The sequence below is a fragment of the Myodes glareolus genome, chromosome 17, assembly GCF_982192425.1.
Source record: "Myodes glareolus chromosome 17, mMyoGla1.1, whole genome shotgun sequence".
In the NCBI taxonomy this organism is placed as follows: domain Eukaryota; kingdom Metazoa; phylum Chordata; class Mammalia; order Rodentia; family Cricetidae; genus Myodes; species Myodes glareolus.
This window is the reverse complement of record NC_142042.1, coordinates 68,362,935-68,390,934: the sequence shown is the minus strand read 5'-3', so window position 1 is coordinate 68,390,934 and position 28,000 is coordinate 68,362,935. Positions and strand designations below refer to the sequence as shown.

The 28,000-nt window shown below is 42.0% G+C and overlaps 1 protein-coding gene and 1 long non-coding RNA gene across 14 annotated transcripts in view; one reads left to right on the top strand and one right to left on the bottom strand.

Moving 5' to 3' along the window:
• Positions 1-50: 50 nt before the first annotated feature.
• The window catches only part of Arhgef11 (Rho guanine nucleotide exchange factor 11), a 139,373-nt gene continuing 111,423 nt past the window's right edge, over positions 51-28,000 (top strand). For 10 of the 13 annotated variants that reach the window (XM_048453762.3, XM_085678089.2, XM_085678088.2 and 7 more), the window contains exon 1: positions 52-1,283. In XM_048453762.3, coding sequence (XP_048309719.1) covers positions 1,252-1,283 — 32 coding nt within the window. In that variant the 5' untranslated portion in view covers positions 52-1,251. Of the gene's footprint in view, positions 1,284-28,000 lie in introns of all 13 variants that reach the window. The other 3 variants (XM_085678095.2, XM_085678087.2, XM_085678086.2) reach the window with 1 other exon arrangement.
• On the bottom strand, positions 23,373-25,848 carry LOC146891337 (uncharacterized). Its single transcript, XR_014997726.2, has 2 exons — positions 25,360-25,848; positions 23,373-23,608 (listed from the first exon to the last, which is right to left on the bottom strand). It is a non-coding gene; the product is annotated as an uncharacterized LOC146891337 (long non-coding RNA).

Below are 28,000 nucleotides of genomic sequence, written 5' to 3'. Positions count from 1 at the left end.
GCGGGGGCGGGGCCGGAAGCGCAGCGGCCGCGACGCGGACGCCGGGAGCGGCCGAGCGGGGAGGCTGTGGCGGGCGGGCTGGCGGGCACGGAGGCCGAGGCCGTGGCCCGGGCTCTCCGTGCGGCTGTGGAGGGCGCCCTGGCCCTAGCCGAACCGCAGCGATAGTGGGAACGGGTCGGCGGGCACGATCGGTAGGCGAGGGAAGCGGGACCGCCGCTCCAGGGCGCTGCGGCCAGAGAGACTTTCGGAGCCTGGACGTGCAGGAGCACACAGCGCTGACTGAGGAAATTGTCTCAGAAAAAGGCCGATCTGAGGCTGGGGCTGAGCACGGGACTGGGCTAGGTGGAGGAACCTGAAGTTCGAAAGGGAAAAGAGCGTTTAAGATTTCCTGGGGTTTGGGCCAATGCTACCGTTTTGAAGGTAAAAAGCATTGCGCTTCAGGTGTTTTGTGGGCTTTTTTTATTTGTATGTGTGTGTGTCTGCACAACTGGCCCATTTCAGAATTCAGAACCTTTAATGTAAAAGAAAAAAAATCGGTGTTTTGTTTTGATTTTTAAGAAATCCACAAATTTTTCTTCCCAGAGCTCCACTGGACTTCGTATTGTGTACATACTGCTGTATGGTTTTATTTATTTTTAACTGTACAAATCATCTGGAAGATTTTTTTTTCCCTCGAGTGCCATTTCGGATTTGTTCAGCCTTTTTTGTTTGTTTGTTTGTTTTGTTTTGTTTTGTTTTCCTTCCTTGGCATTTTAAACATTTGGAAATGAGAGATTTTTCAACCTTTGGAGCTTAAGATTCGCTTGTCAACAGAAGGACAGTTGGGGAAACTGGATTGAAAGGATGGTTTTTATCTGTCTGCAGTTAAGACTGATATTTTGAAGTCGCATTCTTTCTGTGGTTCGTTTTTTAGCCCATAGTGCTAACCTTAAAGAGATTTGTGGTTGACGTTTTGGTTTCTAAGAAGGTCATAGTTTTTCCTCTTTCATTTTTTTTTTTTTTCATTTTCTTCTTTCTTTTTAAAGACAAGAGGAGGGGAGGGTGGAGGGTCAGGAAAGGAGAAGACAATGTTAAGTGGTGGAAGTGGAATGGCTCTGCAGTTACCAGGGTCCTGACAGCTGGAAGAAGGATTCAGTCTGCGATTTGGGAGGCCTTCCTCTCATCTTCCTTAAAAATTGCAAGGGATTCAGGCCTGTTCAAGACGCCCAGAGAAGGTCCAGGATTCCGGAACTGTGGAGACACGGAGAAACCATGAGCATAAGATTGCCCCATAGTATAGACAGGTAAGTTAGCATATAATTTGGGATTTTTTTTCCCCAACATTTATTAAAAAGACTGGGAAGGAGATGTGTGTGTTTGACTGGCTGAGCTGTGGAATAGGTAAGGTAGGAACTGTGGTCTCTGGGTACTATTAGTGTACATATGTTTATAGCCCCTCTGTGTGTGTCCATGTCTAAAGCGTTCCACCTAGTTCTGTGCCATCTATAACCAACAAAGAGTGACGCTAAGGAGACAAGAAATGCTTTTGCCGTACACCAGGTGTAAGATTGACTCTGGTCGCCTCCCCCCCCCCCCCCCCGCAACTTTCCAGCCTAAGAACTCATGGGTGAATGGGGAGGACAACCTTTAAATATTTGGGGAGTGGAGGTGGGGTGACTGGCAGGGTTTTGAGCCTCTATCAGACTGACTGTTATGGAATGGTAGGATGTGGTGGTAGGGTGTTTCCCATTTAAAATGAGGAAGATGCTCTTGGCCTGAAATGTTGGGACAGAAATATCCTACATCCATATAATCAGAATTTTCACCAGTGTTTGCTAGAGCTCTAAAACGTTTAGGCCGCGTTAGAATTTCATTCTCTTCAAGTTTAGCATTTACATTGAGAACTACCAACAGGCTGGTGCTTGAGGTTTAATGTTCCAAGCTGTTCTTAATAAGCTTGACTCTGCAAAACAGGCCTTCCCTCTGCTTGAAGCCGGAAGGAGTTGTTTTGGCTCTTAGGCCCTTGAAATCAGCTGGAGGCACATGATGCCCCTTCCCCCACGAGCCTGATCTGCCCTCCCTGTTACTGGTGACACTGCAGCTCGACTGTTCTGTCCTCCAAGGGGGTGGGACAACTTTGGTAGGTGTCTGCCTTGTACTTTCTTCCCCTTCTCCTCTTCAAGTCTTCTTCCTTAAAAGTCCTCCACGGGATTGTGTTTTGTGGATATCCATACACCCTAAGGTAACAGTCAAATGAAAAAAAACGGTATTTTCAAGGTAGGGAAGACAATCTGTAAATCGGCAGTTGCTGTCTCTGTGTCAGTTAACCTTTGGGTATACATGCTAATAGTCATTTCCTTTTGACTGTGGAATGCGGCCTAAAATGCATAATGATCTCCCCAAACACTACCGTTATGTTGTCTCAGGGTCCCAGTTAGATCTGTTTAGCAGTCCTTCTGTAGGGAAACTGCCTTGCGGTGGGGAAGAGGAGGCAGCCACAAAGGCAGTGTGGCTGGTTGGCATGTCCCCCTCTTTCCATCATGGAAAGGATAGCTGAAGCTGTCAGAGCAAGGAGATCAAGGGTGGTTGCATGGCTGCCCTTTGAATGATTTCTATTAATTTAGGGATGTGAGCAGATGGAAACCAGGTATCGAGGGGTGAAGGGCAGTCAGGGCTTTTGGGTTAACATGAGATAGTCCTCTAGGAGCTTGGACAACTTCACAGATAAAGGTCCTAAGTGCTTTCAGTAGATACAGTTCTTCACAGATACAGTTCTAAGTGCTTTCATTAGAACATTTCTTCATTGGATCTCATAATATTTCTCTGAGGTAGACAAATCAGAAGTTATTATTCACATTTTGTAGATGAGGAGACTGTGAATTCCTGGTTTGTCCAGTGCCGTTTTGTATTGTCTGAGGAGTGTCAAGATCTAGTCCCAAATCTCAGTCTTCTGATTCTGAATCCCTGATTCTTTTCATTGCCTCATCCTGTCTACAGAGGTTTAGAGACTCATCATCTAGAATGAGTAAGGCACCATTTTGCGCGCTCTCTCTCTCTCTCGCTCTCGCTCTCTCTCTCTGGTAGTTGGGTTAGGTGCTTGTCAAGTTTTCCCCTGTACTTTGTACCTATAATCTCTGGAGTTAAGACACTGTGTTCTTCCATGGGAAGAACTTACTTTGCAGCAAGGCCTTCCTTGCCTTTACCCTGCCTGCTTCTCTGTCCCAGTAATAGGGTCAGTCCTGGAACTGAGATTCCCTCCTGGCTTCCTCTAGCTGACTTCTCTGATCTTGCTGCCTTAGCTACAGAGTTACACTGTTGAACTTATGAATGTCCTAGGCTCTGTACCTTATAAATGTAAATAATTCACAATCCTTTCTTTATGCTACTCAAGCTAGCTTCCCAACTTGCTATGTATCTGGGTTTCACAATCCTGCTTCCACCTTCCAAAATGCTGTGCTAGAGGGATGGATTACAAGGAGCCATTGCAAATTATTGTTTCAGTATTCTCAATTTATCATGTGAGATGGTATAAGTATTTTAGATAATTATTCATTTTTTATTGAAAGCAGGCAATCTAGTTGGGAAATAGACATGGTTGCATATGCTTATAACCATAACCACAGTACTTGGGAAGCTGGCGCAGGAAGGACTACAAGATTGAAGCCACTGCAGCTACATAGTGAATGTGAGGCCATCCTGCCTCAAACACACAACACTCCCAAAGGCCATAGAATTGCCGCTAGTCTGAGCTCTGAAAGCAGAGGCTGTGTTGTTTACCTGTTTTTGTCCTGTCCACTGAGTTCAGTGCCTGGTATGTAGTTGGCACTCCATAAATACACAACAGATGCGTGTTTGGATAAGTGTGACTTCATCTGCTCCATGTCGTTTCAATGACTTCATCATATAGTTAATCTAGGGTAAATTAGAGAAAATTTCCTTGGTAATGTGTATTTTCTAGAGATAAAGGGACAGTGTGGCTTCAGTAAAGAAGACGAGTTCCCGTTTGGCAGCCTTTTTCACCAGTTTTCTCTCATTCGTCCACAGAAGGCATGACATGTTCTTAGTTGATTTCTCTCTTAGTGATCATCAAGGGCAGGGAAAATTGGGACTGCCCTGTCCTTTGCAATTTTTGTTCATGACATCTTTTTGACCCCTTATCTGAATTTCAGTATTTCTGAAGGTGTGTTTGTATTGCAAGCAGAGAGCATGTCTGATTCCTCAGGGTAAATGTTTTTTTTTGGGGGGGGGGCTGGGTAGGTTAGGAGTTTGTATCCACAGAACAGCTTTTCTCTGCACAAAGAAGACGAGACCAGAAAAGTATAGTTATGCCAAGAATTCTTGGTCTTCTCCATTTCCTCCTGGTTAAAGCAGAAGTGCCGTGCTAATGTCATCTCGAGGTCACACGTTTATGATTGTGCCATTTGAAAATTTCTTATTGTATCTTTCTCACAGGGCTGTTGAAAGACACAAATCAAATCAGATAAGATATTCTAAATTGCTTTTTAAATTGTGAAACTATATAAACTAGATGGTAAACTCGTTTAGTTTTATTCACTACTTTATGAATTAAATAATCCAAAACAAATTAAAACGGGTGTGGTGGAGCACACCTTTCGTCCCAGCGCTTGGGAGGGCGAGACAAGTGGATCTCTCTGAGTGGATCTCTCTGATATGTAGACCAAATGTGGTCTACATATCGAGCCTGAGGCCAGCCAGGGCTACACATTGAGACCCTATCTCAAAACAGTAATAACAATAATCTTAAAACTTAAGGAGTGTCAGAAAGTTTTATTATTTGAGAAGTTTAAGAAGAATGAAATCGGATTTTTTGTTGTAGAAATGTACAAGGTGAGGAGAACAGAAAGTAATACTGGGTAGGAGTGTGGCTTAGTTGGTAGTGTGCTTGCTAGAATGCAGGAAGAACTGGGTTCAGTCACCAGTACTGCATGCCTATAACCTCAGCACTCTAGAAGTGGAGGCAGGAGGATCAAAAATCCAAGGTTGTTCTTGGCTTCATAGGGAATTTGAGGCCAGTCTGAGTTACAGTTTCAAAAAGAAAAAAGCAATACTGATAGGTGGGTGTAGTGGCCCACTTTCTAATCTCAGCACTTGGGAAATTGAAACAGGAAGATTATGAATTCAAGGTCAGCCTGAACTACATACAAATTTAAGGCCAGCCCACTGAAACCTTGTCTCAAAAGACTAAAAAGAAATAGTTTTCCAGTGGTTACAGGAGTATATTTGTGTTTGCATGTATGTATGTGTGTATGTGTACATGTACTTGGTTGTGTGCACACATGTGTGTGGAGTCCAGAGGTTGAAGTTAAGTATCTTCCCCAATCACATTCTATCTTACTTGTTAAGACAAGTTCTCTCACTGAACCTGAAGCTTGCTAATTTAATAAGGTGAGGCTGCCTGACCAGTGAGCCCCAGGAATCCAAACTCAGGTCCTCATGCCTACAGGGCTAACACTTTTCCTACTGTTTCCCCAGCTCCTCCCTAGGCATTCTGATGAATGCAAGAGACTTCTGTGCCTAATTAGATGCCACTTTGTGTGATACAGTTAGTTTGTTGTAGCTTTTGTTTTTTTGTTTTTTGTTTTATTTGTGTGTGTGTGTGTTCTAGGCAAGTACTCTACCACTAAGCTTCACTAGCAACCCCAAGAAATACTTATTGGTGATCCCAGGCCATTGTAGAAGAGTCTTTCAAAAGAAATGCAGACCCTCAAACTGTTAGTGTCAGGGACCTCTTCCACCTGAGATTCTTGTCTCTGTCAAACTCTGGAACCAAAATCCCCAGATAGTTAACTTAGTTTGTATACTTAGTGAGTACTTTAGAAGACTCTCTCCCAGCACAGCAATAATGATCTAGAGCAACAAAGAGTTAAGTGCCATGAATTGCTACATCTTTTCCACAACATACTCTTGCTTCCATCTAGAGTATGAGATGGGAGCTGACAGTGGATTTGCAGATGAATCATTTGGTGAATAATCAGCATTATGAGCCAGCAACAGGCTAAGCTTAATTTTGATACTCAAAATGTTCTAATAGAGCAAGCTAATACTTTTTTCCTAGTCAAAGTACTGTCCAGCAGAGAAACTGCCCTCCATTCAGGAGCATAAACAAAAAAATAATGATGTTTGCATCCATCAGAAACCAAAAACAAATATTGTCCTAAGATAGATAAGGGGGTTCTAGACGCCTACAGCCTCTCTGAAACGGTGGGGAAACTGGAGTCTGTCCCTGACTGCTTTAAAGATCCAGGACTGTGTGTGTTTGAAATGGGTTGTTAGCCCTGAAATTCTGTAAGATGTGAGTTATTTTAATTTATACTAACTGAGTCTGTTTCACGTTATCATAGTGGCATTACTATTAGGCATATATTTTACCGGGGGTTGTGGTGCACATCTTTAATCCCAGCATTCAGAAGGCAGAGGCAGGCGGATCTCTGAGTTCAAGGTCAGTCTAGTCTACATAAAGAAAAAGGAGGGGATTGAATGACAAATTTAAATTAGAAATTAAAATAAATATCCACTGAATAAAAAAAGGAAAAAAATGGAAGACACACAGCACCCAGGGATAAGTTTCTAAGCCATATAACTGTGAGACTAGTTGACTGGGAAAGGGACAGTGCTGTTGATAGAGTAGGAGCTTCATTAAAAGTCACTTGCCTCCCTCTGGTACCCAGCAGCTCACTGAGCTCAGAGTATTGAACAAATTTATCTTGCTAAGATTCTTGGGTTCTTCCATTTCTAACAAATAGTTTTTGAGTCCTTCAGTGCAGTTTCTTAGAGAGATGGGAAAAGGACAATTGGTTCTGGGGTAAACTCTTAGAAAATTGGGTCATGCTTTGAGAAGATTAGCATATATTTAAGGTCCTTATTAATCATTTATATTCTGTTTCTAAATATTAGACCATAGTCAAGGGATTTAGAAGTTATACTAGTAGATGGATACAGAAAATAGAGGACTTTAAGGGTGAAGGTTGTTATGTGAGAGCCCCACTCAGCCACTAACTAGCTATGATTAGGATTGTTTTTAATAAAAGCATTTTGTGAATTCTATAGTGTAGTGTTTGTTAAGTGTTGTCAAAGAAATTGGTTGCCAAGGACCCAGATTGCCCTAAATTAAACCTTTCTTGTCACTGGAGATCCATCTTGGGTTGCACATCCTCTTTTGTTGAGTCTCAACTGAGAATTGACAGGCATGGCTCTGGGAGCATAGTGAACAAAACCAGGTAGCTCGCTGGAGTGGTAGCACACACTCTTCAACCCAGCACTCAGTAGGCAGAAGTAGGCGAGTCTTTGAGAGTTTGATGCCAGACTTGTCTGTACAGTGAGTTCCATGTCTCAAGAAAGGAAGGAAGATAAATTGCTTAGGTGTCTCAATCCAAGGCAAATTCTATCCTGCTTGAAACTTACTGCATTTTTCTTTTCTAGGGTTATTTATCCAGCTTAGAATTCATGGCTTTCTGAAGTTCAGCCTACAGCTGACTAATTGTGGTCATATTGCCATTTCTTACCATCAGGTAGACCAACCTATTTGAGCCCATTGAATTCATTTTAACCCCTTTGTATCAAATGTCTGTCTCCTCCAACCCCATTAGACTTCTGTTTTTTATGATTAATACCACCAAGCTCTACCATACATTTGTGTTACACTTTCTTCACATACATATAGCAGTTTGATTCTATTATTCTTTATTTGTGCAAAAGAATTGATATAAAAGATCATTTTAAAATAAACTTTTAAAAACTTGAAAATAAATAAAAGCATTACATACCAAAATTAACCAGATTCAAAATCTACAACTTAATGAACCTATATATAGTTAGAATTAGCATTTAAAACAGAACCTGTGACACTTGACATTAAATTTTTGCACCTATCCACCATCAAAACAAAACCAACAACAGAATTAGAACTAGAAAAACACTTAGCTGTGTGTCCTCTTTCACAACTTGTATTTATTATTTGCATTCCTCATCTCCTTACAGTCAGTTTTTCTTGTTCTCTTTTCTTCATGTTAGACTGTACTCACAGGTATATTTGTTTACATATATATCATTTTCTAAATCCCACATACAAGAAAGAAAATGTGATTTTTTTTATTTTTGATATTATGTGACCTTATTTAATAGTATACATTCTAAGTCCATCCATTTTCTTAAAATTTTTTAACTTCATTTTTACTCACATCTGAGTAGTATTCCATTTTATGTATATACACCAAATTTTCATTATCCATTTATCTGTTGATGAACAACTAGGTTGATTCTAATTCTTTGCTATAGTGAATAAAGCAGCAGTAAAATAAAATTGGAATTTACATAAAAGTTCATGCATAGCACCTAGCACATAGAAGACTTGGATTTTAAAAAAACGTGATGCTGTTCTTTTCTTCACGTGTTTTGTTATCGCATCTTGTCCTGACCATCAGGGTTCAAGAACAGTGTGTCTTTTTTGCTTTACTGGATGACCTTTAATTCCCAGTTCTTGTTCTATTAGGTGTTCTTTGTACATAACAAATACTTTCTAAACTTGAACTGTAGCTCACTTTTGACATTGTTAATTTCCTAAGAAAATGCCTCTAAACACTGCTGTCAGATGGGCTGGAAAGATGGTTCAGCAGTTAAGAGCACTGACTGTTCTTCCAGAAGACCCAGCTTCAATTCTCAGCACCCAACAACAGCCTGAAACTACAGTCCCAGAGGATCTAATGACCTCTTCTGGCCTCTGTTGGCACCAGTCACGTAGGCATACACGCAGACAAAACACCCATATGCACAAGCACTGCCACCAGGAACTGAGATTAAGAATTCTTGTTCATAGCCCAGCACACACCTTCAGTTCCAGCACTTAGGGAAGCATCTAAGATGCTAAGAGTAGGCAGATCTCTGTGAGTTCCAGGACAGCCAGAGCTACACAGAGAAACCCTGTCTCAGAAAACGAGGGCTGCATGGAGGGAGGGAGAAGGAGAGGGAGAGAATTCTTGTTCATATTAGATTTTAATATATCTTGGGTACTTGGTAGTTATTGTAGGAACAGGCCAGTCTTGTTGGAGTTGTTCCCTTCGGCTTATCAGAGTTTTAGGGGATTCCCCATTGGCAGCTTAGTTTCTAGGCTGTTGTCCCCCCCCCACCCCCCCCGAGGTCTGAAGGCAGGCTCTACCTTGCTGTTGTCTGTGCTGCCTTACCAAGGCTGACTCCATTCATTCCATAAAGCCGGGCACTTACAAACTTCTTTCAAGAGACTGTGGCTGCAGAGAAAGGCCACTGTTGTTCTGGGAGGTGGTAACTGAAGAGAGTGTAGTGAATAGCTGTGTGAAAGGGACCTTGTGTTAGGCAAGAACTGCAGACCCTCTCCAGAGCCCCAGAGACAAAGGAAAACACCACTTAGGTTTCAGTGTCTCACAGGAACAGGGCTTCAGTATTAGGGGAATTCATTCATGTCGTCGTTCCTCAAATCTTTACATGCCATGGTGCCACACACATGGATTCGACATGAATAAGATGCCTACTGAACTGTCAAGGATTGGGTGGTTTTGTTGAGAGGAGACAGGTGTGAGGTAGTACATAAACTTACTCCTCTTATACCATTTGGAGCATATGGGAAGGACACCTTTAGATTTACAGACTTCCTGGAGAAAGAGACTTTCAGATTGAGACACAAAGTGGTAGCCAGGAAAGAGAGAGGAAAAGAAAATCCAAGCAAAGAACATCTTCCTCTGGAAGAGTAGTCTGAACTTACTAGGTGGATATCATGGCCTTGGTGAGTGTTGCTGGGTAGTGAGGCAGGAGCCACTTTATTATGGGTTAAAGTGAGCAGAGAGGGTGAGTAAATGGTGACAGACAACCACATCGATTCTCCTGCAGTAATTCTGACAATAAGATTTGGTCTGTTTTTTTTTTTTTTTCAAAATAGGACTCTATTCCCAGACCAGAGGCTGTTAATCTTCAGTGTACGTCAGAATCAGCTGGAAAACCTGTTTAAAATATACTGTTGGGCCCAGGTTCCCTAATTCTGGCTCAGCAAGTCCAGGGTGAAGTTCTTGTCTCCTGAGAACTTGTATTTTTAACAGCTCAGGTGATAGTGATATCTGTGTTCCATGCTTTAAGAGCATCACCGTGCCTAGTGACATCTGTGCTCTTAATTAGCCTTCATTTTGTGGGTGTATTAAGTGTGGTTTTCTTGAAGCAGGGTCTTACTGTGTTAGCAGCCTCTGGTGGCATAAAACTCATTTTGTAGCTTTATGATTATAGATTGTCTATTTCAAGATTTATACAGCCGTGGCTCTGCTCTCTACTGTGAATTTCTTCAGTGGATGTAAACCCTGTGTTGTAGGTTGGAGGCTGCTTGTTCGTTGTCCGGCTGCCCAGACCTGCAATGATAATACAGAAACTATATTAATTAAAACACTGCTTGGCCTATTAGTTTAGACATATTCCTGGCTAACTCTTATATCTTAAATTAACCCATCTCTGCTAATCTGTGCATCACCACGAGGTTGTGGCCTATGGGCAAGGTTCCAGCAGGCTCCCGTGGGCGTCTTTCTCCTTCAGTGGCTACATGACTTCTCTCTGACTTTGCCTACTATCTCCTCCTCTATCTGCTTGCAATTCCTGCCTTGTCTATTCTGCACTGCAATAGGCCCAAAGCAGCTTCTTTATTAACCAGTGGCATTCACGGCATAGAGGGGAAGCCCACATCACTGTGTCCTTACATTGAACCTTACATCTACTACACAGTTAGAATCCTGTAAGTACTGGTTAAATGGGTTAAACTGAACCACATACATCACCTTCATCTGTGAAACCTTCCTCAGGCCTTTTTCTAGGATTGTTTATAATTCCAATTCTGCTTTAGCCCTGCAGAGGTAGCAAAAAAAAAAAAAAAATTCTTAGAGAAATATCAAAGCAGACTGCCTAAATAAAGTGTATCTAATTCGAATTTGGGATTAAATCAGAGAATTAATTCCCTGAAGTGATTCCCCAAACTGATCTCAGGTTCTGGATCATTCAATAAGAAGGACCTTTGGAATATCATTGATTTCTCTTAAAATGTTGGCACAAGTTTTCAGAATGTTCAGCTTCCCCCTGAGCATACTTCCTGTTCTGTTGTTCTCTCCTTGTAGCAGCCCACACCACAACCAGGCTTCTCTGCTCGAGGCTTTGAGCCTGTTCTAGGGCCGTGGGCCCTTCCCTCGAAATGGCTCAGACTACACAATCAGGTTGCCAGAGCACTTGACCTTTAGTATCTTCTTGTGTCATGAGCAGACTCCCTCATAGTGGGTTGTTTCTCATTGTTTCTAGGTTCCCCAGACTAGTGGCTCAGAGTTAAAAGATATAGGTCAAGACCTGGCAGTTCCTGGATCAGGGGTTTTTCTAACACTCCAGACCTTAAGGTCATTTAATTAAGAAATTATAAGTCAGAAATTCTAGTCTGTGTGCGATGCCTGCCCCACAGCCTAGCCTTAGGCTAATAGCTACTCCTCTGCTTTCCTGGAGACACACTCTTAAACTAGACCTGAACTTTAGGCCTGGCACATTGATTTAAGGAATAAACAAGACATGGTGTATATAGTAAGTGTTATTAGGTAGTGTTCTAGGCTCTGAGTACACACTAGACATTCTGTGGAAGCAAGAGCTTCAACAAGCAACTAAAGAATTACTAGTTGTAATGCAAAGGCCTGGATTCATACCCTATTAGGGGAAATGCAGGAGGAAAGATGTGACAGGACTAAAGGAAATAAGAGACAAAACTCGAAGTTTTTTGGTTTTTTGTAGGATAGGACAATAATCATGCGGGAAAAAATTCAAAAGAGAATGGAGGTTTTAAAACCGAACGCGGGTGTAATACTCTCAGACCTCTCTGTTTCCCTGTCAGTGTGCTGCTGGCAAACCCTGGGCACTGCAGTTTCCAAGTCCCATTTTATTTTATGTTTTATGCTTATTTTTCTTGTCTGTGGGAAGAGGAGGAGCATGTGCCATGGAACAAGACTGGAGGTCAGAGGACCACTAGTGGCCGTTCATTCTCTCCTTCTACCATATGGATCCTGAGGGTCAGACTCATGTCATCAGGCTGGTTAGCGAGGACCTTCATCTCCTGAGCCATCTCACCACCCATCAGTCCTGCCTTGTAGATAGAGAAACGGCTTAGGAAGCCTTAATGACTTGCCTAATGTCCATGAGCTAAAAAGTGATAGAGTTGGGGATTTCCCCCCTTTTTAATTCAGTGTTTAGCAAGCCCTGGGAGGACTAGTATTATGTGTTTTCCTACACTCTTGGCAAGGCTTAGGTGGGAAATAATTGCAAATCTTGTGAGGGAGCCAGACCTCAGTGTTGTCGAACAGGGGTGAAGATGACCTCTAGGAATCAAGTCTCCTGAGTTGCTCCATATCTTTCAGCTAAAATTTCCTTGCCTTACAACTGAGGTTTGTATTTGCCATCCAGGAAGAAGGTGACTCTGCCTTTGTCTTTTGGTTGTTTAATGGTGGGAAATGAGTAGTACCCTGGGGCCTGGGAATTTCAATGAGGTTGAAGAAAATAAAATCTCAGAATTGGCTTGGTACTCTACCACCAAACAAGATGACATCTTTAAGCTGCTTCAGGCTTATCTTCATGTGAAGTACATTTTAGTAACTAAGACTGTGCTGTAAGTAAATGACTGGTAAAATATGACTGTAGGCAGAGTTTTCCCATCCTGGGAGCTGCTTCCAATTACTCCACAGAGGCTTATATCAATTATAATAGCTTGACCAGTAGCTCAGGCTTATTACTAACTAGCTCTTATATTTTAAGCTAACCCATATTCTGTATTTACCCTCTGTCATGTGACAGTACCTTTATTAACATGGCACGTTCATCTCCTGTTCCCTCTTGATCTGCTGGCGACTCCTCAGACCCCACCCTTCCTCATCCAAACATGCTCAGTTTTGCTTTCCCTCCTAACTTCATCTGTTCAACTGTTGGCCACTCAGCTTGTTTACTAAACCAATCATAGTGACATATCTTTGTAGCACAAATTCTAATTGGTCTTAATAAATAAAACCCAGAGTGAGATATTGGGGGTGAAAGCCGAAGGATCAGAGAAGCAGTGCAGCCAGTCACTAGAGAGCCCTTTTACCTCTACTGATGTTCAGACCGAAGAGGTGATCCTGTCCTCAGACTGCATCCTCAGGCTTTATACTCTGACTGCAGGGGTAATTCTCAGACTGCAGGGACAATCCTCAGATTGCAACCATCTCCACTAAACCTCAGACTGCAATGAGCTCCGGTCTCCTCCTGCCTTATAGTCCTCTTTCTGCCCAGCCGTAATACTCCTGGTCTCCACCTCCTTAGTACTGGGATTAAAGGCTGATACCACCACAACAGCCTGACTAGCACCTTCCCACACTGTGAAAGTCAGTCAGCAGGGAGGATGTTTCAGATCAACTCCGGCTTGATTTCTCTGTCTTGTAACCAAAGTCTTCAGCTGTAGGGTCTTACCACTTAGCTCTGATAGTCAACCAACAGTGACAGTAGACCATGTTGCTTGCAAGGCTGGCCTCTCGCGCTTACAGAAAGGCATCCCATAACTGACACTGAGATTTTCAGTCAATAACCCATGTCTTCTAGGTAAAGCATTGTCTACACATGCAGCATGTTCATATTCCTTTAAAGAAATTTGTACTGTGGTGATATTACCTGAAGATCAGAGTGCAGAACTAGCCACACTAGTTAGCCTTAGAGGCCAGGCTATGGTAGCACACAGTTTATCCCCAGCACTTGGGAGACAGAGGCAGATGGATCTCTGTGACTTCAAGACCACCCTGGGCTACGTGTGATTGATCCAGTCTAAAAAACAGCCAGGCAGTGGTAGCTCACACCTTTAATCCCAGTACTTGGGGGTCACATACCTTTAATCCAAGCACTAGGGAGGTGGAGACAGGAAGGGATATGGTGGGGTGGAGAGAGGAAATTAAGGCAGGAGAAGACAGGAGCTCAAGATTCAATCTGAAGTTTTCAAGAGACAGCAGTCAGTCTGAGGATGTGTGAAGACGGGCTATCCATTCCATCTGAGGATTTTGTAGAGGTCAGACCTAGTAGTGGCTGCTCTGCTTCTCTGGCCTTTCAGCTTTCACCCCCTAGTACCTAACTCCGGATTTTTATTATTAAGACCAATTAGAATTCATGCTACATTGTACTTTTTAATTTGTTTACAAAGTAGTAGATTTCTGTGAGATTTTTAGACAGTTTTAGTTTTGATTAACCAGCCACCCCTCCTTTCCCTCCTTTCTCCTCACTCCAACTCTCTTGTAAACCTTGAATTTCCAATATTTCCCCCTCCTTCTAGTTTTATATCATGTGTGTGTCTGTCCCCTCACTCCTTGAGGCTTTCCCACTACACACACCTAGGCCCTTTCTAGCTTCCTGACCTCTACTGACACTCCAAATTAAACATATGAATCTAAACATTTGAAACTAGGGCCCACATATGAGAAAACATGTGGCAGTTGTCTTGCTAGGTCTGGGTTACCTGACTGAGTATAATGTTTTCTAGTTCTATCCATTTTCCTGAAAAAAAAATTCATAATTTTTTCTTTACAACTGAATAAAATTCTACTGCGTATATATAGTGTCTTTTCATTACCTGTCACCAGCTGGTGAACCTCTAGTCTGACTCCATTTTCTGGCTATTGTAATTAGAGCAGTATGTGCATGGGTGTGGAGTCCTTTGGGTATACCCTCAGAAATGATACAGCTGGGTTGTTGGTAGTTCTATTTTTAGCTTTTTGGAGATTTCGCCACACTGACTTCCATAGTGGTTATACCAGTTTACACTCCCATATCCATGGTTTCCCTTTCTTCACATCCTTGATAGCATTTGTTATCATTTGTTTCTTGATGCTGACCATTCCGACTGAAATTAAGATGAAATCTCAAAGTACTTTTAAATTGCATTTCCCTGATGACTAGCGATGTTGGACACTTTTAGAAAAATGTTTATTATTTATTAGCCATTTGTATGTCTTTGAGAACTTTCTTTTTTTAATTTTTTTGAAGATTTATTTATTATGTACACAATGTCTGTCTGCATGTATGTTTACAGGCCAGAAAAGGGCACCAGATCTCATTACAGATGGTTGTGAGCCACAATGTGGTTGCTGGGAATTGAACTCAGGACCTCTGAAAGAACAGTCAGTGTTCTTAACCTCTGAGCCATCTCTCCAGCCACTTTGAGAACTTTCTGTTCAATTCCATGGCTTTCTTTTCTTTTTTGGGGGGGGATTGAGCTTTTTTTCTTGATGTTTAATTTTTTTGAACTTTTCATGTATTCTAGATACTAATCCTCTCAACAATTTTTTAGTTAATGACTTTATTGAGGTGTAATTCACCATAAAATTTGCCATGTTACAACATGCAGTTCAGTAATTTTTAGTATATTCGGAATTGTTCAGCCATCACCAATGTCCAATTCCAGAACATTTTCATCACACACAGTTGTAGAATATTATTTTAAAGTCTGTGACTTTTGTTCATGTTGCATTTATTTAACTCTATGAAGCTGTGATTCTTTGCCTCTCTAAAACACCTGATGGTCCTAATAAAGAACTGAATGGCCAATAGTGATGCAGGAGCAAGTATAGGCAGGGCTGGCAGACAGAGAATATATATATAGGAGAAACAAGGAGAGAAGGAGCAACGAGAGAACAAGGGGAGGAGGACAAGAGGCCAGCCGCCCAGCCAGACACGGAGTGAGAAGGGAAGAATACAGGAATAGAGAAAGATAAAAGCCCCAAGGCCAAAGAGAAATGGAATAATTTAAGAAAAGCTGACAAGAAACAAACCAAGCTAAGGTTGGGTTTTAAGAATTGGGTTATTTAAGAATAAGCCTCCATGTGTGATTTATTTGGGAGCTGGGTGGGTAAGCCCCCCAAAAAGCCAAAAGACCAAAACGTCACACAAAAATGCACACCCTCCCCCCTTCAACCTTCCCCCAAGGTCCCCATGCTCCCAATTTACTCAGGAGATCTTGTCTTTTTCTACTTTCTACTTCCCATGTAGATTAGATCTATGTAAGTCTCTCTTAGTGTCCTCATTGTTGTCTAAATTCTCTGGGATTGTGGTTTGTAGGCTGACTTCCTTTGCTTTATGTTTAAAAATCACCTATGAGTGAATACATGTGATAATTGTCTTTCTGTGTCTGGGTTACCTCACTCAAAATAATGTTTTCTAGTTCCATCCATTTTTCACTCAAAATAATGTTTTCTAGTTCCATCCATTTTCATGCAAAATTCAAGCTGCCGTTATTTTTTTCTGCTGTGTAGTACTCCATTGTGTAAATGTAACACATTTTCCTTATCCATTCTTTGATTGAGGGGCATTGAGGTTGTTTCCAGGTTCTGGCTATGACAAAAAAAGCTGCTGTGAACATAGTTGAGCACATGTCCTTATGGCACGGTTGAGCATCCTTTTGGATATATACCCAAAAGTGGTATTACTGGGTCTTGGAGGAAGGTTGTTTCCTAATTTTCTGAGAAATTGCCACACTGACATCCAAAGGAGTTGTACCAGATTGCATTTCCACCAGCAATGCAGAAGTGTTCCGTTTTCCCCACAACCTCTCCAGCATAAGTTGTCATCAGTGTTTTTGATTTTGGCCATTCTTACAGGTGTAAGATGGAATCTCAAAGTTGTTTTGATTTGCATTTCTCTGATGACTAAGGATGTTGAACATTTCCTTAAATGTCTTTCAGCTATTTTAGATTCCTCTGTTGAGAGTTCTCTGTTTAAGTCTGTACTCCATTTTTTTTTTATTGGAGTTTGTGTTCTTTTGGTGTCCAATTTCTTGAGTTCTTTGTATATTTTGGAGATCAGACCTCTGTCTGATGTGGGGTTAGTGAAGATCTTTTCCCATTCTGTAGGTTGCTGTTTTGTCTTGTTGACCGTGTCTTTTGCTTTACAGAAGCTTTTCAGTTTCAGGAGGTCCCATTTATTAATTGTTTCTCTCAGTGTCTGTGCTGCTGGGGTTCTATTTAAGAAGTGGTCTCCTGTGCCAATGTGTTCAAGTGTATTTCCCATTTTCTCTTCTATAAGGTTCAGTGTGTCTGGCTTTATGTTGAGGTCTTTGATCCACTTGGACTTGAGTTTTGTGCATGGTGATAGATAAGGGTCTATTTTCATTTTTCTACATGTTAATATCCAGTTATGCCAGCACCACTTCATAAATGTGCTTTCTCTTTTCCATTTGATATTTTTTGCTTCTTTACCAAAGATCAGGTGTTCAAAGATGTATGGATTGATATCCGGGTCTTCTGTTCAGTTCCATTGGTCTTCCTGTCTGTTCTTATGCCAATACCAGGCTGTTTTCAGTACTGTGACTGTGTAGTAGAGTTTGAAGTCAGGAACTGTGATACCTCCAGAAGTTTTTTATTGCCCAGGATTGTTTTGGCTATCCTGGGTTTTTTGCTTTTCCAAATGAAGTTGAGTACTGTTCTTTCGAGGTCTTTGAAGAATTTTGCGGGATTTTGATGGGCATTGCGTTGAATCTGTAGATTGCTTTTGGTTGTGGATATTTCATATAGGTCGAATCATGCAATTATGAGGCTGGCTTCCTTCACTTAGCATTTTTAACAACATATTGTAAAATGTAGGTTTTTATGGTTCATTAATGTTCCATTGAATGGGTAATATCATTTTTAGTTTATCCATTTGTCAACTGATAGATATTTGAAATTTTTCAATTTCAGGCTATTATGAATAATGTAGCTATGAACATTTATGTACAAGTTATTTATAAATTTATTTTTAGATTTATATATTTATTTTGTATTTCTGTGTGTTTTGTGTGCATGTGTATCACGTGCACCATGTGTGTGTTTGGTGCTTGAGGAGGTCAGAAGAGGTCATGGAATCCCCTGGAACTGGAGTTATAGACAGTTGTGAGCCACCATGTGCATGCCAGGAATTGAACCCAGGCCCTCTGTGAGAATAACAAATACTCTTAACCACTGAGCCAAAAAAATTGTTCAAGTTATGTAGAGACATAGGCATTTCTCCTGAGTTAGAGGGGAATGACCAATGATATAGAAATCCAAACTGATTTCCAAAATGGTTTTACCACTTTTTGTTTCCACCAGCAAATTGTAAGGGTGTAGTTCTTCATAGCTCACCAGGGCCTGTTATTGTCTGCCTGCCTGCCTGCCTCTCTCCTCTTTTTCTTCTAAAAAATTTTGTTTGTGTATTTTGTTTTGTTTTGTTTTGTTTTTTGAGACAGGGTTTCTCTGTATAGCTTTGGAGCCTGTCCTGGTACTCACTTTGTAGACCATGTTAGCCTTGAGCTCAGAGAAAGACCTGCCTTTGTCTCCTGAGTATTGGGATTAAAGGCGTGTGCCACCACCACATGGCTTGTTTATGTATTTTAACAGATTTATTATTTTTATTTGTGTGTGTAATGTGTGTTTGCCATGTTGTGTAGTTGTACTTGGAGTCTAGAGTGGGCATCAGATCCTCTGGAGCTGGAGACAGGTGTGAACTCTGTGATCTGGGTGCTTGAGTCTAACCTCAGGTTGTCTGGAGGTGTAGCAAGTGGTCTCAGCTGCCATCTTTCCAGCTTGTTTTTGTTTTGTTTTGTTGGCCAGTTTGTTGGTTGGTTGATTGATTTAGTTTTTTGTTTTGTTTGAGAAAGGATATTAAATGTAGTGAGGGTTGCCTGAAACCCCAGGCTGTCTGTCCTCCCTTAGTCTTCCGAGTGTTGGAATGACAAGCACACTCCATCCATCTCACTTGTTCCCTTCCCCTTCCATTGTTTTTTAAGTTGGAATCTTATGGGAGTAGAAAGGTGTTTCAGAGGTTAAGAGCACTTGCTGCTCTTTCATAGGATCTGGGTTTGATTTCCAGCACCCACATTGTGGCTCACAGCTCTCAAACTTCAGTTCCAGGGAGGAATCTGGTACCCTCTTCTGACCTGAGGGCACCAGGCATGAGCGTGGCACTCAGACATACAGGTCAAATACTCATACACATAAAATAAAATTTTAAATTACAAAAAAAAAAATCAGTCAGACTTTCTGTGTTACCCACGCAAGCTCCAAGTTCTTCCTACAGACATGGACCACCCTCTTGGCTTCCCTCAGCTCGTGTGCCCCGTACTGCTTGCGCACAAACGGCGCAGTGCATGCAGAACTGTAGTGGCCCCAAATTGGGCGCCAAATGCTATAATGAATATTGTATGCATGTATGCTTCTACCTCTGTTTATAAACATTGTTTATGTATTGATATTGATATTGATTTGCCATATTGCAGTATACATTACTACCTCTGATCAAGACACTTATACATTGTTTACATTTGAAGGTCATTGACCTCATTTATTGCACAGTTGTTTATTGTCTTAGTCTTTTTTTAAAAAAAAACAACTTTATTTATTTATTATGTATAGTGTTCTGTGTGCATGTATGCCTGCAGGCCAGAAGAGGGCACCAGATCTCGTTAAAGATGGTTGTGAGCCACCATATGGTTGCTGGGAATTGAACTCAGGACCTCTGGAAGAATAGCTAGTGCTCTTAACCTCTCAGCCATCTCTCCAGCTGTCTTAGTCTTTAAGTTAGATAGGTATTGAGAATTATAGATCAATAGTCATCTATGTTTGTCATATTTATAATTAGACTAATCAGATTCTTTAGATACATAGAGATTATATTCAGTATAGATAGATAATCTTCAACCTCTTCAAAGAGCTGTAGAAATTGGCCTTTAATCTAACCTAGAGTTCATGGTAGTGAGATACAATCGCGCCTGGCAACACCGATCTATTCCCGAGAGAATGTTGAGCAACAAAGATACTCCACCTGAATCCTTTCTTCTTGGCAGAACTGGCCTTTGGACAAAGAAATGCCCGTACCTCAACCACTGACAGAGATACAGAGTATCTGTAAATGGATAAAGCAGAACTGTCATATCTTGCCAAGACAAGTTAAGATTTGGAAAACCTTTGAAAATGGTATGTCCGTTACGTTAGGCCTTAGCCAAAGTTGGTTGCTTCAACATTGCAAATGAGACGTTGGGTGATTGCACAGGTAGTCAGTTGTCTCTGTCATTTGTTGCACATTTTGGAAGTTTCTCGATTGCACTTCCTGTTCACTCAAATAATATTGTTTCCCTTCTCAGATCTTTGATGGTGTTGAAGATTAGATAATTGTAGTTACCTTCCTCATGATTTAGCCAAGCTTAATTTCAGTGCAATATTTAGACTCCTTAAAATAGAATGTTTAGTAAAACTTTTGTTATGTGTTTCTTGCTCAATATTGTTTATTGTTTGTAATTTTATATTTGGTATCTGTTCCTATTGTATATAGTTGTATTGGATTTGGATTGATCTTGTTTAGACAGAAGGGGGAGATGATGGGGAAACTCTGTTAACCAGTCACAGCTAATTGGGGCATGACAACCTGGACCCTAGGAAGAAAAACCTGGAGATCCAGGTGCATGCTCCTCTCTGTGCGGTGCCCACCAGACCGACTGGAATTTGAACCTTTCACTCTTGTAACATGAGTTTCCCCTTTTCAACTATTAAAATATAACTGTTATTCTTGAGCTGGTCTGGTTATTTATCATACCAACCTGATTCGCCAACAGTGGTGGAACTTTGAATGGACCACTATTGTTCACCCTATCATTGCTCCTTAACAAACTGCCATAACAGGAACTTTATGTGGGATTACTAATTTATTTTGCTTTTTTTTTTCTGAGAGTTAATTGGGCTGAGCTGAGCAGTTGCTCTCAGCTGGAGTCTCTGCTACAGCTATAGTCATGTTGGAATAGAGCAGGGCTTCAAATACTACTCTGGCACCTGTGTTGACAGGACTTAAACAGCCAGGAACTCGAAGCAACTAGAGCTCTCCAGACATCTCTCCTTCTCCATCCCTACACCCATTATAGAATCTCCAACTTTCCTTTCTGTTTGGTGCTAGACTTCATTCATTGTGACTTCAGGCTTCTTGAGCAAGCGTCCCAGAACATTTGCGGAGGTAACAACCTAGCCTCAGGAATATGCTAGTTGAAGGAGTTACAAAGGCTTACTCGGAGTTTGAGAGGAAATGGAATGTAAGCTCTTAGGTAGTAGGTAACTAGGAAGTTAGGTAGGAAGGGCGGGGAGAGAAGGAGGAAACAAAGGAAAGAAAAAGAAGAGTTTAGTTCTTTGGCAGTTGGGAATGTGTATGTGAAGTATTTTGGTCATTTCCCCCCCTCCTATTTCCCCTAAACCCTTTTGCTACGGGATAGCTTTTCCAAACAAGTCCCCTCCTATTTTCATGTGTTTTGTTATTTTGGTTTATTGTGACTTTTGGATTTAATTAAGGTTGCTTTGCATGAGTTTTGGAGGGCAAGGAGTCAGATACACTGGAGCATGGGCAATACCAGTGGCTACACTGCTGAAGAAAATGACTTGTTTCCCCAGCACCTATTATTACCTGCTCCTCCATCTGTAATGGAATGATGGTCCTAATCTTGTTGTGTGGTGGCAAGCTGCAGCTTCTGTGAGTTCATGAATCCAGAAGTGTTTTACAGTGCTCCTCCACAGCATCATGCTCTGACATTCTTTCCTTCCCTTCTTCCCCATGTTCCTTGGAGGGGTCATATAGGTAATATAGCTTCTTGGTGAGGAGTGGCAAGGCAGACAATTCACTCTTTCATCATTAATTTTTTTCTGTCCCTCCCATCCTTTAAATACTAGTTCAAAGTTAAGACATTCACAAATGAAGTCTTACTGGATTACAACTCGATTTGGGTTTTTTCTTTCTAATAGATCTCTCCCACATAGATCCCTGTTGATTCTTTTTTTTTTAAGATCTATTTATTTCTTATATATAGTGTTTTGTCTGCATGTATGCTTGCACACCAGAAGAGGGCACCATATCTTACTATAGATAGTTGTGAGCCACCATGTGGTTGCTGGGAATTGAACTCAGTACCGCTGGAGGAGCAGCCAGTGCTCTTAGCCTCTGAACCATGTCTCCAGCTCCGCTACCCACCCCCACTGATTTTTATGTTTAATTATTTTTTTTGCCTCTTATCTGTAAATACTTTCAGAATATTGGACCCTATTTTATTTTTCTCTTTCTTTCTTTCTTTCTTTCTTTCTTTCTTTCTTTCCTTTCTTTCTTTCTTTCTTTCTTTCTTTTTTATTTATTTATTTTTGGTTTATCGAGACAGGGTTTCTCTGTGTAACTCTGACTGTCCTGGAACTCACTCTGTACACCAGGCTGGCCTCAAACTCACAGAGATCTGCCTGCTTCTGTCTCCCTGAGTGCAGGGATTAAAGGTGTGTACCACCATCGCCTGGCTTATTTTTTCTTTTTTTAAGATTGTCATTTTTATTTTATATGTGTGGTGTTTTGCCTGCTGTCTGTCTGTATACCATTTATTTTTCTAGTGCCAGCAGAGGCCAGAAGAGGGAACTGGCAGTTGTTATAGGCAGTTGTTAGCAGCCATATGGATGCTTTGAATCAAACCCCAGGTGTTCTGCAACAATTAGTTCTCTCAACCACCGAACCACCTCCCCAGCCCCAGGCTCTGTGTTCTTTAAGCAGTAACAGCTACCTGAAATTTTTAGTCAGGTTTTTCCAGTAACTTTAATGTTAACTACTTTGCTCCTGGTTAAAAGTTTTCTTAGATTTTCAGACAGATCCCTTACACTGATACAGTTGATCCTGCACGTTGGGGAAGTCTGTATATCACACTCCTTTGTTCTCCCAAATGGATCCTTCCATTAAGACATGTGAAAGAGCCAGTGAGGGAGATCCATTTGCCTAGTTCTTACTGATTTTGGAAAGTGCTTTAACAATCTTTCATGACTGTTTTGTACTAGGTTTCACTGTGTAGCACAAGCTATCCAGAAACTCACTATGTAGCCCAGGCTGACTTCAACTTTTAGCAGTCCTCTCTACTCAGACCTGAGTATCAGTTTTGTACTTGTGATTATAGGCATGAGCCACCACAGCCAACTGTTCTTAATAAGTTGGGGTGTATAGTCATTATTGTTCTTTAAAAATATTATGATGATGGGATGCCCCGGGTGGCCTGCGAGCCAGGCAGAGGCTGCCGCCAGAGCAATACAGGGTCCACGGGCGAGCGGCAGAGTCAGGCGGCTGGATGCGGTGGACGGCAGAGTAAATGGACATAAGACTATACATAAAGCTAAACATTTATTATTTAGAGGAGAGGGAGATATTTATTACTTAAAAAGAGGAAATCAGAGAGACGTAAAGAGAAACATAGGGAGAGACACGTGTGTACACACCAAGGGAAGGGGGGACAGAGAGAGAGAGAGAGAGAGTTAAGATGGCAGCGAGGAGGTCATAAGTCACTGGTGTGGGCGTGGTTAGTTCTTAAAGGCACCGCAACAAAAGAATAACATTCCCAGATCCTTTTTATAATAAAAAGTAGAAGGTTAGACATTACAGTTTGAAGGAATTGGGGCGGCGAATTCTCAAGGCTGCTTCCGGCTGATTTGTGGGCATTGTCTTTGGGGGGGGGGGTGAGGGAGATCCGAGAGAAGCTGGGTGCTGGTCACATCCTGGCATAGTTGGTCTCTGCTCCCAACAGGACAGGTGTCTGTGGCATGGAAATGTCTGGTGTCCCTTGTACCTGGTTAGGGTATTGGCAGAACAGAGGACAAAGTTAAATTGAGAAAAAGTTTTTAGGACCAGGGAATTGAGAGGTTTGTATCTGACCTGTTTATGATGGATTCTTTAATTTGGCTCCCTGAAACTTATAAGAAAAACAGAAGTTTTAGACATATATATATATATATATATTATATCAAGAACTCCTTGGGTTTGTAAAAACAGAAATTACAATGAAAAGTATTTTTATTTGGTGAGACAACCTGGCAAAACCTCTTAGCTATCAGACTGTCAGAGATCTTTGAGAAGGATAAGATTTTACTTGAGTTACTGATTAAAAAGTGACAGAGAACTTACTTGGTTGGCATCTAGAGCTACTCTTTTGGGTCCTCCCTGGTTGCTGAAGGTTGCATTTGACCTTTGTTGTTTAATGTAGAGCCTGCCAGGCTTTAGAAGACCTTGTGGACTAAGAAATCTTTAGGAAGACAGGCCTACCTTACCCTGGGCAGCTAGACTGTCGATTACAGTGATTTTGTCCACGTTTGGAGGTCTCCAGTTTAGGTGAAAGACAGTTTTTGCCCAATGGTCAGTGCTTGGCAGTCGAAGCAAACTGCAGATGGATGGTGGTCAGTGACATGACCGTTTGTCTTCTGTCTTCTTGGAGAAAACAGAGTGCTTGCTGCTAGGAGCCAACCTGTCTCTTTTTGTTATGAAAAGTTAAACATTTAAATATCACATTCCCCAGATCTCTGAGCAGTTGAGGGCTGATTATTAGGTATAGCTACAGTATAGAATCTGTCTGGAAGGTTGGGTCTGAGTTTGACTGTATTGACTCTTAATAGGTAAGATCCACATTTGTAAAAAGACAGACAGAAAGAAAAAAACTGTTTGCAACATTAAGATTAGTGGCAGAACTGACAATGGTAGAAAACAGCTCAAAAGTACATACCAGTTTAAAATATGAGATTTATTATTTTGTAGTCTGAAACAAGATGAAATGAACAATCATTATACATAGAAAGACTGAACAGGAATTAGGCAGAGTGCATGCTTCTGATGGGCCCTATCAAAAAGCATGTCACTATGCAAAAGACCTGTAATCAGAATTCACGAGGATTTCAGTGAACACCGAGGAGGGGGAGAGGAAAGGCAGGACATACATAACAGTGGGAGAGCTTGGTCGCGTGATCTGGCTCTCAGTGAATCTAGCGATAAAGTCACCTGACCCCAATGAACATGGCGGCGGCCACATGTTGTGGCCTGAATGAAAAAACCGCGGGAATTTTAAAAGCCGGGGGCCGCCTGGTTGTAATCCAGAGTCTGAATTGTGAAAAACCTGCATAAACAGACAATTTAAGGCATATTTAGGCTGGTACGACTTGCTTTCCCAGGTCAAAACCGTGAAAATCCCGCAAAAACCGTGGCATCTCGAGCCTATGGGGAACGGCTCCCCGTTTGAGATGCAAGCGAACATCCAAAACATGTGCCCAGGCGTCCGAGGTGCCCATGCGGGATGCTAAAGGCCGAACTGGATCAGCCCTTCCGTCCGTGAGAAAGATAAGAAAGAAGAAAAGAATGAAATAAGAGAGGAAGGAGACTGGAAGCCCTGGGCCTCCAGATGAGGGAATGCACGGGCTTAACAGGATGCAAGTCGTAATGAACGCCAGCGATGGGGCGGAGAAGTACCCCTCCCCGAGCCCAGAAACAACGGGAGGACCGGTCAATCCCGGGTTAAAAAGGCTCAGATAAGCTGGCTGGTGTGAGGAAACTTACAATTAGAAGCCAGTGTTGTTTGTAGGAATGAGTCCAGGCAGTTGGAACACGTGGGTCGGTGTTGAGCAGGCCCTCGGTCCTGATTCAGTCCCGGAAATTGGAGCTCAGAGTCCCGGACGAAAGGTGAAGCTGGAACCCTGGCCCTTGGCGGGTGAATCTCTCGAGTCCGCGGCACCAAATATTGTTCTTTAAAAATAAATATGATGCTGGGATGCCCCGGGCGGCCTGCGAGCCAGGCAGAGGCTGCCACCAGGGCAGTGCGGGGTCCCCGGGCGAGCGGCAGAGTCAGGTGGCTGGATGCGGTGGACGGCAGAGTAAATGGACATAAGGCTATACATAAAGCTAAACATTTATTACTTAGAGAAGAGGGAGATATTTATTACTTAAAAAGAGGAAATCAGAGAGACGTAAAGAAAAACATAGAGAGAGATAGAGACACATGTGTACACACCAAGAGAAGGGGGGACAGAGAGAGAGAGAGAGAGAGAGAGAGAGTTAAGATGACGGCGAGGAGGTCATAAGTCACTGGTGTGGGCGTGGTTAGTTCTTAAAGGCACCGCAGCAAAAGAATAACAGGCATTAAAGCTTGAAACTACATACAGTGAGCTTAGTGCTCAGACTGAGTGTCTGAGAGCAAGGTGTCTGGTTTCCCTTCCAGTTTGGTGATCTTACCCAGAACTCCAAAGAGAACCTGAAGGACTGATCTCAGCAGTCTCTTCTACCTTACAGTCTTGAGTGAGGAACCTCTTTCCTCCACAGTTCTAACATCCACTCTCTGTAATCACCTGAGACCAGTCTCTTGTTTCCTCCCATGGTCTTATTTTGCTGCTCTGATATTTATAACAAAGGTTGTGTGGCTTGGAGCCATCACTGTCATGGGTTGAGTGAAGTACCAAGTACAAAACTGGTATCTGTAGACTGGCATTCTTACCAGTGTGGTTTCTTCATTAAGGTTCTGGTTCATTTAGTTTCCTGTCCTGGTAAATGGGCATTTGGTATGTATATTAGGGGGTGGGCACTTTATACTTTTTATTAGGTGCTATTGCCAGAACCAGGATGTAATCCAGGCAAAGAGTAAGACCCACTTAATACTCATTGCAGTACCATTTACCGTGTGACACTTTTATTGTTCAAAGCAGTCTCCATCTACTCCTGTACTTTATTCTCACCGTCTACTTGTGAGGGAGAGCTTAGGGATAGAGAGATAAGGATTGCTTTCCAGGTGACTTTAGTTTCTATTTTCTCCTCTCCGTGACTACCAGGGTACTGTTTTTGATAGCTCTTTTAGAGTTGCTTCCTTTTGATAAAGCCTGCCCTCCCTTGAATGGAGTGCCTCCCCTCCATCCTAGTGATTAACTGGGGAGCTGCTTATCTATGTGGTCACCCAGTCTGTCCCCCAGCTCTTGGAGAGCCTTTTCCTATGCAAGCTATAAGATTAGAAAGCAATTAACTAGGGCAGGAGGAGTATCAACTCTAAGGCTAGAACTCTTGTCAGAAAGATGCAGAGAAGGGATGCTGAGGAGGAAAGGATGAGATAACCAGCCTACTGGCAGCATGAGTCCTTCTGGATGGAGTCTATGGTCCTTTTCCCTGTACCATCCTTCTATACCATCTTATGCAACAACTGTCATTATCTCCCTGGCCCTGTATTGTGTGTTCCTTGCTCTTTTACATGCCTTGAAGAAGGTAATGAAGGTAAGTGATTGCAGCATTTGACTAACCTAAAGGCTAATTGGGAAGCAGAAGACCTTAGAACCTAGAAGCAATGCAGTACTTTTCAAGAGGGCAGGTTAAAGGCCCTGGCTCTCATCAGGAATGCTCACAGTGGGGTTTGGTAAGGATAAAGAGCCTCCTCTCAGCAGAAGGAGGGAGAACATGAACAAGGAAGTCAGGACCGCGAGGGGTGCGTTCACCCACTGATACAAGGGGACTGCTCTAATGAGAGCTCACCAAGGCCAGCTGGACTGGGACTGAACGAGCGTGTGATCAAATCGGATTCTCTGAATGTGGCTGACATGGGGGCTGACTAAGAAACCATTGATAATGGCACTGGGACTTGTTTCGTCTGCATGTACTGGCTTCTTGGGAGCCAGTCTGTTTGGATGCTCACCTTCCTAGACCTGGAGGGAGGGGGGAGGAACTTGAACTTCCCACAGGGCAGGAAACCCTGACTGCTCTTAGGACTGGAGAGGGAGGAGGAGAGGGAATGGGGGGAGTGGGAGGGTATTGGGGAGGGGAGGAAGTGGAAATTTTTATAAATAAATAGATAAATATATACATATATATATATATATATATATATATATATAGCCTCCTCTCCTTTCCTATTTTACTTTGAAGTCATATTTGATAGCTAATGGCTTCAAATAGAAATATTTACTGATCCCAAGCTGATGTGCTGGGTTTACACTTGAGGTTGTATTTAATTTTGATAAGTACATGCTTAAGCCACAGTATGTGATCAAAAAATATGAGAAGAATAGTCATATCGGATGCCAAGGGAGTGACATCTGACACATCTTTTCAAGGGTTGATGGGTCCAATTACTGAATTAATAGTCTCTATTTATCTAACTATGGCACACACAGAGATTTCTTGCACTATGGCGAGGAATTGGTTTTTGTTTCTTTCCCCATGCATT